The sequence below is a fragment of the Pelmatolapia mariae genome, linkage group LG4, assembly GCF_036321145.2.
Source record: "Pelmatolapia mariae isolate MD_Pm_ZW linkage group LG4, Pm_UMD_F_2, whole genome shotgun sequence".
Lineage (NCBI taxonomy): Eukaryota > Metazoa > Chordata > Actinopteri > Cichliformes > Cichlidae > Pelmatolapia > Pelmatolapia mariae.
The window spans coordinates 3749888-3758976 of NC_086230.1; the positions used below are offsets into that span (position 1 = coordinate 3749888).

At 37.9% G+C, this 9089-nt stretch overlaps 1 protein-coding gene across 2 annotated transcripts in view; it reads left to right on the top strand.

Annotated features, from left to right (window-relative positions):
• Positions 1 to 8544, top strand: part of LOC134625825 (carbonic anhydrase-related protein 10-like) — a 136327-nt gene extending 127783 nt beyond the window's left edge. For both annotated transcript variants that reach the window (XM_063471140.1, XM_063471141.1), the window contains one exon: positions 3132 to 8544. In XM_063471140.1, the coding sequence (XP_063327210.1) occupies positions 3132 to 3154 (23 nt within the window). In that variant the 3' untranslated portion in view covers positions 3155 to 8544. The remainder of the gene's footprint in view (positions 1 to 3131) is intronic.
• The last annotated feature ends 545 nt before the right edge of the window (positions 8545 to 9089 follow it).

The following is a 9089-nucleotide window of genomic DNA, read 5'->3' on the forward strand; positions in this document are numbered from 1 at the left end:
CACAGTGCACTCTGCCAATGAGAGGATCCTGGTGGGAAATAAACGAATGGATTTTGCTTTTGGCAGGAGTTATCTCTTTTTCTCCTCCACAGACTAATTCACTTTGAAATTCCCTCTTTCAGTTAACTGCACTTACTCATACCCACTGATTTCCTCCCTGCACTTTACATCTTTTTAGTACTATCTTGTTCCCCCCTTTTTTCATTGATAGCAGCTAGGTTTTTAGGCTGACATCTGCTTGACGTACCAAGCAGATGTCAGCGATTGCCTTTTGCTGATGAAAAGCTTTATGTTGTTTTGCAACTCGCATTAAAAAAGTTACATTTGATTATAATCTATGGCCTTTTGCCAACCAGCATGTACATCTATCCCAAAGTGAAAATAAAAATACCTTTCCCCACTCATACCCCACTTATACCAGTTTTACATTTCGCTTGACTTTTCATGTGCTCAGAATACAAAAACAACAAAACAAGATTGTAGATTTTTTTTTAATCTATCATGCAGTAAAATCAGAAAAATGTCTTATGTCATCCATATTTATTCTGTAACATGACAAAATGCACTCCAGCCAAGAAGAGCAAGCAATTCTGAAATTCTGCATCATATGGCTCTAACAGAGCCCTGATCTTAACATCATGGAGTCAGTCTAAGATAACAGGAAAGAGAAGAGACAAGATGCATTGAGACAGCTTTAGCAGGATTTTTGAGGTGATAGAAAATATAGCTGGCAATCCACTGGAAACCTGTGAGGAGTGTATTCAGCACTCCAGCGGACTTTTGTTTAGTTGTGTCTGTTTACTGTCCTTGTTACAAAGTTAATTTGACTATGCACAGCTCAGCACAAGTATACAATATATACAGTATTCATCTTATTTGGCTTTCTTGGTTTTCATGCTAAATAGGGCTAACCAAAACATTGCTTGAAACTGCAAAACAGTAACGCAAACTAACACAAACGCTAAATACCTTTGATCAACTGCAACTGCAAATAAGTGAGAAATTTAACTGTGCAGTTCAAGTAACCTTTGAATTTGATTGGTCAGTTTTGTAAATTGGAATTATAGAAAAATGACGGATGTTTTAAAGCATCGGTGAGAGGTGCAACTTTTAAAAGAAAGCAGTTTGCGTGACATTAATTGGATTATTAAACAGTTTATCTCCTAAATGTAATTTAGTAGATTAATAGGCTTTTTCTCCTTTTTATCTCCACACAACTCACTTGGGTTGGACTGATGGATGTGCCCACTTGAACCTGGTTCTCTTGTTTCCGATAACAGGGGATTCTTCCTTTCCACTGTCTCCAAGTGGCTGCTCGCAGAAGAATGATTGTTGATGGTTGTTTTTCTCCTATATTGTCTGGTTTTTACCTAAGAATATAGACCACCTTGGGAAGACTGTTAGTGGAACACTGTACACTCTACAAATAAAATTGAGCTGAATTGTAACCAGGTGATTTGTAGGAGGATAGGGGGTTGTCATGTCAGATGTATTACACAGGTGGGGAGATAGTTTTGTGCATGAGATTTCTTTCCTCAACAATCAATAAGCATATACTGTTATAGTCCTCTTCCTGACACAACAAGGTGCCGCAAAGGTGCCTCAGACATTTTGGTCCATGTTAGCATGACAGCAACACCCTTGTTGCAGATTTGTTGGCTGTTGGGATGTAGTTGCAAAAATCACATTTTAAATGGTTCTCTATGGAACTGAGAACTTAGTAAATGTGGAGCCTATTTGAGTGGAGCCAGTTCATTATTATTCTGAAGAAAGGCAAAAGTCATGTTTTTGACTTTATTGTTATCTTGCTAAAAGCAGCTATCAGAGGATCGGTACACTGCGGCTGATGGGGGAGGGATGGTACAGCCTGGTCTTCAGGCAGTTTGTGAAATAGTCACGATAAATGAATGCATCTTCTCATGTTCATGGACACGAATTGTTCAGTGTTTTCGTGTCAGTGAGCATGAATTTGTGAGTAATGCTTTTCATTAGGAAATATATTTTGTTTGAGGAACTATACTTGCAGAAAAAGCAGGGGGGTGTCACCATGGCAACCAGGACAACAGTATTTGAAAAGATATGGCAAGCAGTGCATTTTAACCCAAAGCATCATACTGTTCTAAGCCCAACTCAGTAATTTTTAATGTTTAAATTTGATGCAACAAGATATTTGTAATCATTTATTTAAAAGTCATGCAAAGTATGTGTAGAAAAAAAACATGATGTGCATGAGTCAGACTTGGGTCACTGAAAGTCCAGATAACTTCTAGCTGTGGACTTGGACATACCATAGCGGCCTGATAAACGTTTGTGTTCAGGGATACAAAATGGGAAATTTGTGTTGAAGAGAATTTAAAGAAATTTGTGTCCAACAACATGAATCAATAGATTAAAGGTCATAGATCGATGTATTGATTCAGCAACATGAATTAATAGGTTAAAGGTCATGACTGCATGTGAGACTGGGTTGGTCAACAACAATAGGTAAGCTGTGATGTTTAAACAGTAATGTATAAATAATACTGTATACTGTCGAATCATTACCTTATAAAATAGGGCAGCTGTATTGATTTGGTGCTGTATAACTAAAACTGAATTGAATTGAACTGAAATAATGTGCCAAGCAGCATGGATCTGTGCTTTCATGCCAAAACGTTTCCAAACGTTGCCAAATTCTGACACTACCTATTAAATGTTACCGCAGAAATTTGGACTCTTTGTTTTTGAAATATTCTGTGTTGTAATTCTAGTGAGGCTGTGCAAATTAAGGCCTCGTTTTCCTGTTCTAAGCTGACAGGAGTGACTCCTGGCCTGGTCTTTTGCTACTGTAATCCATTTGCTCCAAGGTTCAATGTGTGATGAATGTGAGTTCAGAGATGCTCTATTGCATACTTGATTGTAATGAGGGTTTTTTGAGTTACTGTTGCAGAAGCAGTAACTCTGCAACAGGTTGTGGAACCAGTTTAGAACTGTTACGCTTTCACATAGGCCCAAGAAGGTTTGACATCATCATTTAAAAACTCCCTTCTGTATTTACTCAGACTATCTTTTCTTTGATGATCCGAAACACATAAATGAGAAATATGCAAAAAAAAAATAAATTCTGGTTTTTCTTCTCTCCTCTTCTCCAGTGAACCAGTGGCTCCTGAAGTAGAGGTGAAGCTGCAGTACCACAGCAGGAGAGGCAGGAATCACTGGCGCCCTTTTCCCACTGCCGAACCAAACTGAGAAGAACAAATGGGACATGCACTCAATAAAAAGCACAAAAGCTGCACATCACTAAAGACAGCTTAAGCAAACTGATATTAGCTAAGCTCAAATGACAAAACTCTAACTGCTACGCTGGCCTCCTACTCTTCCACTGTCTAACAATACTCATCGGGGCCTGCAGCGATGGTACGAATCAATACAAAGTGTGAAATAGCCCATAAGGACTCTGATGTCTACTGTGTACTGTCTGTTTATTTGTTTTGTGACGTCACGACGATTGAAGTTGCAATGATCCAAACATTTTATGGCTAATTTATAGATGTGTGGATGCAGCTAAAAATGCCAGTTCCTGGGGTTTGGCTGTGATAGTCACTTATCAAATCTGGTACAGAAAGCAATTATAAAAAAAACCTCATTGATTCACCAGAGTTTTCAGTCATCCAGGTCATGGTAGTCTAAGGAGCTTGGTCTTGAAGACATGTCACCTCTCATCCAACAAGCTTCTTCAGTTCATTTTGCATTCCCAATGATGATCGATACCCCTGCCATTAAAGAAACCCTCAGCTTTGTTATGATGAGACACGATAATATGCCTATCCTGATATCAAATAATGACTAAAGATGATCATTTTGAAAAGAGAATGCAGAACTTGTGAAATGAGGTTACATAGCTAAAGGGAGGTAGAAGCTGGATCTCTGACAGTTTACAGACCTGAACAGATGGAGCCACTGGAGATTGGAAAGAGATAGGTCACTCAATTTGCATGATTTTGAAAATGTTCACTCGTCTTCATGGTATTTAATTAAAAAGTGGAGTCAGAGTTCATCTCACATCAAGTCCCTGCTTTTCACAGCGATGTATTAAGAGCTGACCTTCCTTCCATTACTCCAAGAGCAAACAGATACACACACAGTCAAGACTGTTTTCACCAAAGTTTACTCTGCAAAGCTTGCCCTGTGCAAATTAACCATTTAGTAATCCCTGCATTAAATAGAAGCTCTTCAATCAGCCTAGCAACTGTAATGAGATATGTCAAGCCTGTCTGGCTTTGGATTTGTCCCCCACCCAAATTGGTGTAGAAGGAGTGTGGGGGAGAAAACAAAACAAAATAACAAAAGGTTTTTCTTGTACAGTTGTAACTGAAGTAAAAGCACCACTTTGCAGTCATTGTAATTAGGATTTGGGGAAAGAAAGTGATTCGAGAAGTATAAAGAAGGTCAGATGCAGTTGTGGATCTAAAGAAAACATTTGGAAGGGTACTAAGAGAGGAACTCTGGAACTGCATTATGGAGTCAGGAGTGGCAAAGAAGTATGTAAGTCTGGTACTGGACAGCAGGACAGTGGTAAGGTGTGGGGTAGGAGTCACAGATTGGTCAAGGTGTGGCTAGAATTACATTAGGGATCAGCTCTGAGTCTCTTCCATTTCGCAGTGGAGATAGACAGACAGGTTGACAGATGAGGTAAGGCCAGTCAAGTGTCCATGAACTGTGACCTTTTCAGACTACCTGATCTATAGTGAGAGTAAGGAGCAGGTGGAAGGGAGTCTGGACAGGTGGAGGTATGCTTTGGTGAGGAGAAGAAGAATAAAAGCAAGCAGAAGTAAGATGGAATATGTGTGTGAAGGAGAGGGAGACAGATGGAAAGGTAAACGGCCAAGAAGCAGAGACAAGGAGGTTAGATGTGCTTAAATACCCGGGCTCAGCCATCTAAAGCAATGAGCAGTACACAAGAGAGGTGAAGAAGAGTAGATGGAAACGAGCGTATTGGGTGATTTATGAGCAGGGATGGCTTACATGATGCTAGTGAGATGCGCTATGATGTATGGTTAGGAGACAGTCGCACTAACTAAAAGACAGGAGGTCGAGCTGGAGGTGGTAGGGCTGAAGATGTTAAGGTTTTCATTTCGAGTGAGAAGAATAAACAGGATTAGAAATGAGGACATCAAAGGGAAAGCTCAGGTTGAGTTGTTTGGAAACAAAATTAAAGAGACAAGGCTGAGAGGTTTGGACATGTGCAGAGGAGGGACGGTGGGTATATTGCACAACAGATGTTGAATATGGAGATTCCAGGCAGGAGGGATAGAGGAAGACCACAGAGTTGATTCATGGATATAGTAAACGAGGACATGCACACAGATGGTGTGACAGAAGAGGATGCTAGAGATAGAGTGAGACGGAGGGAAATGATCTGCTGTGATGACTCCTAAAGGGAGCAGCTAAAAGGAGAACAAAGAACAGTGTGATGATGTTGGAAAAACACTAAATCAGTGTAGGAAAAACACAGAGAAGAGATGAATGGGTCAAAAAATATATTAGTCTTGAACACAGGACAAAGCTGATAGTCAGCGTTAACCGTGACACCAAAGGTTCATTCTTGTTATTCAAGTACCTAGCTTACTAATACTGCTGTAACAGTACAAAAAATGCTATTTCCTTATTTTCTTCACCAAGAATCAGGATAGTGACTATTTGACTTGAATTTGTAAGCATTGTATCACTTTCACAGTATGTGGGGATTTTGATATTTAAGTTAAAGAGTCCCACATTCACATCATTAGACGACTCAAAGTGGCAACTGTCAGTATTCTGGTGCCATTTCACTTAAGATTTCCCGCAGTCTATAGCGAAATCTTAACTAAAAACATGAATGATACTGTACAGAACCAGTCTGAAGAGTAATGACTGAGTGATGATAATTTTTTCTTAAATATACAGTATTATTTTTCAATCCATGAAAAAAATCGGTCACATTTTATGGCATAATTATATTTAACTGTCGTTACATTTCCTGTCATTTCCCTTTTTTGCCGGCTCAGATATATCAGAAAAAGACAAATTTCCCAGCTATAATTCTCACATTTGACATTTATTTTCAGACGATGGCAGTTATTGCAACTCCAATATTATTTAAACACAGTATTAGCTTTGACCTTTTTGCAAATCATTTTACAAAGTACCTTCAATACAGAAAGTTGGTAATGCTAAATACTGGATTTCAGAGGTTTTCAACCAGCATGTTTTACGGTAAACATTAGTTGATGCTACCTACCTAATAAAGTTGTTAGGCTGTAACCATTACAGCCAACTAATCTGCATTTCTCAAAATGAAAAGTAGTTATTGTAATTTGTTTATGTGCCATGAGAGAAATGAAAACAAAGATAACTGGGCGATTGGGGTTAGTTGGAGAAGAAAGGGTCAAATTTATCCAGAGTAACACAGAGAGATACAACAAGATTACATTTCTCCACATTCAACATTTCTGCCAGTGAAATCATGTTGTTGATAATTATTATCAAGTGTAAATGACATTACTGATCATGTTGTTATTAAAGTGGGAAAGTACGACCGTCTCCAATAATATATTCAAGATACAGACACTAATGTCTGAAATATTCAATTTTCTCTGTGGCATTTAAATTATTATTTTTTTTTTGATTTGTGTTTTTACATTTAAGCTTTTCATATGTTTCCATCCTTCTCAAGATGCAGATAGCTGATTGTTCAAGCACCACCTGTAGATCAGTACAATTGTGTGACAACACTGGCAGGACTGAGAATCATATTGTAACTACAACAATATGATAAAACTAGAACAAAGTCATTGAACAGCTGCTCTATAAATAAAACACCACAGAGTAATAAGGTAGCAACAACTGTTCACATTAAAGATCTTCATGGGTTCAAGGCCTGATCAAAACCATCAAATCAAAAAGACTTTCTTTGTTTCATTCAGGTTTAACATGCATTGATGGTTGTAGATCTTAAAACTGTTGGATAAAGATTCCCATCATAGAGACAATTTATGTAATGGTTTCCCATCATGGATTGACACTAACCGAACTGGTCAACTCGTGGGATTGTTTTTTCATTTTTACCTTTCAGTCTGCTGTGATGATGTATCTCATGAAAGAAAAAAAACTGACTCTTTATGTTTGTTTAGTTTTAATATGTAACTGTAATGAAAAAAAAAAAGAACTGTGATGAGCTATGGAAGCTATGTGCTACAACATCTGGAAAAGGAATTTACAATTATAAAAGCTATATTTCATTTGAGGTAACTTGAAATTATACTCATGTACGTTGAATGTAAATATGAGTTTTGTTTAAGATGGATTACAGTGGAGATTATTACCTTTTTGGACAAAATAAATGCTATTGTTTTATGTTTAAAGATTGTGGAACTCATATAATTAATTAGTTCATCTATTTTGAAATTAGTAGAAGCTTCATTGAGTGTCTTTGTCATAAACTACTAACAGTGTAACAAAGCGTTTAATGAGAATGAGCAGCGGTGACTGTCTGGATTTAATAGGAAATGAAAACAGGCATAGAGAATAGTAAGATCCAGACTGTTTGAATGATGCTGAAAAATATAGACAGTGAGTATACACAGTCTAGAACCTTTGTGGGAACAACATTTAAAGGTTTCCAGAGTCTGTTCTGCTGGAAATTGAGAGTACCAGTGTTGTAGGGCAAACTAAAAGCAGGGACTATGGAAAACAACAATGTGATAAATAATGCACTTTCCTGTAAACATGCATGCTCCAGGCACTTTATTAGGTACAGTGCACTTTGCTAATACTCTGTTGGAATCTCTTTTGCCTTCAGAACTGACTTAATTCTGTTATACATAGATTTAACAATGCAGTATTATGCAGTAGATGCAGATTTGTATGACGCACATCCATGATGCAAATCACCTGTTACCCCGCATCCCAAAGGTACCTTATTAGACCAAGATCTGGTGACTGTGGAGGCCATTGGAGAACAGCGAAGTGCATTTTCATGTTCAAAAAAGCAGTGACATGGTGTTTATATGCTCACTGTTGTCATAAAGGGATGGACGAGGTGAGCAATGATATTCAGGTAGGCTTTGGCATTTAAATGATGCTCAGTTGAGTGGCACAAAGTGTAACAAGAAACTCTCCATCCCCGTACCACCACCACTACCACCACCAAGGAGTGACCCCTTATCTGGTCTTTTGCTTCTATAGCACATTTGCTTTAACATGTGGTGAGTTCAGAGATGAGGCTCTCTGCATGCCTTGGTTGTAACAAGCAGTTATTTCAGTTACCATTGCCTTCTTATTACCAACTATTAAATGAACTGCCACTCGCTGGATATTTTCTGTGTTGCTTACTAGTTTCTGTAAACTCTTTAGATAGCTATGTTGGAAAATCCCAGCAGATTTTTTGCAAATACTGAGACAAGCTAAACCAACAACCATGCCAAAGTTCAAAGTTGCTAAAATCCCCTTTGTTCCCCATTTTGATGTTTGGTTCACAGGAGGTCTTCTTGACCAAGTCCATATGCATAAATGAATTGAGTTGCTGCCACGTGATTGGTCATTTTTGTTTTGTTTATTTGTCTTAAATAAAGTGTTGTAGTCTCACAGAAGGTTATGAGACTTCTTGGCTGGGAAGCGTTTAGTGTTTAAGGTTTAATTCTTTTATTGCCATTATACAAGTACAGTACAAAAAAAGTGCACTACTACATCAAATAATAAATAATGATACTAATAATAATAATAAATGAATTAAATTATTCAAAGTTGTAAAAATTGTTGGTTAAATCCAACAAGCTTGCTGCTGTTATTTTTTTACAGTTATTTTGCTGTCTACCATTTTCTGTTAAGTTATCACCCCAGCACAGCTAGTGTGTAACAACTAGCACTCCCAGTTTAAAAGTTTGTCGTATGTTTTTCGGAGCATTGAGAATGAATGACTATTGGCTTTCAACATGGCAGTCATTCCTGATCAGGGTCATGAAGTGGATATTTAAAGGAATAAAACGAAGAATGTCAACCCAAGCCAGGTGGTTGTGAATGGGTCTTCCAGGATGCCAGTGACTTAAAATATACTGTCAAGGTAACAAAGT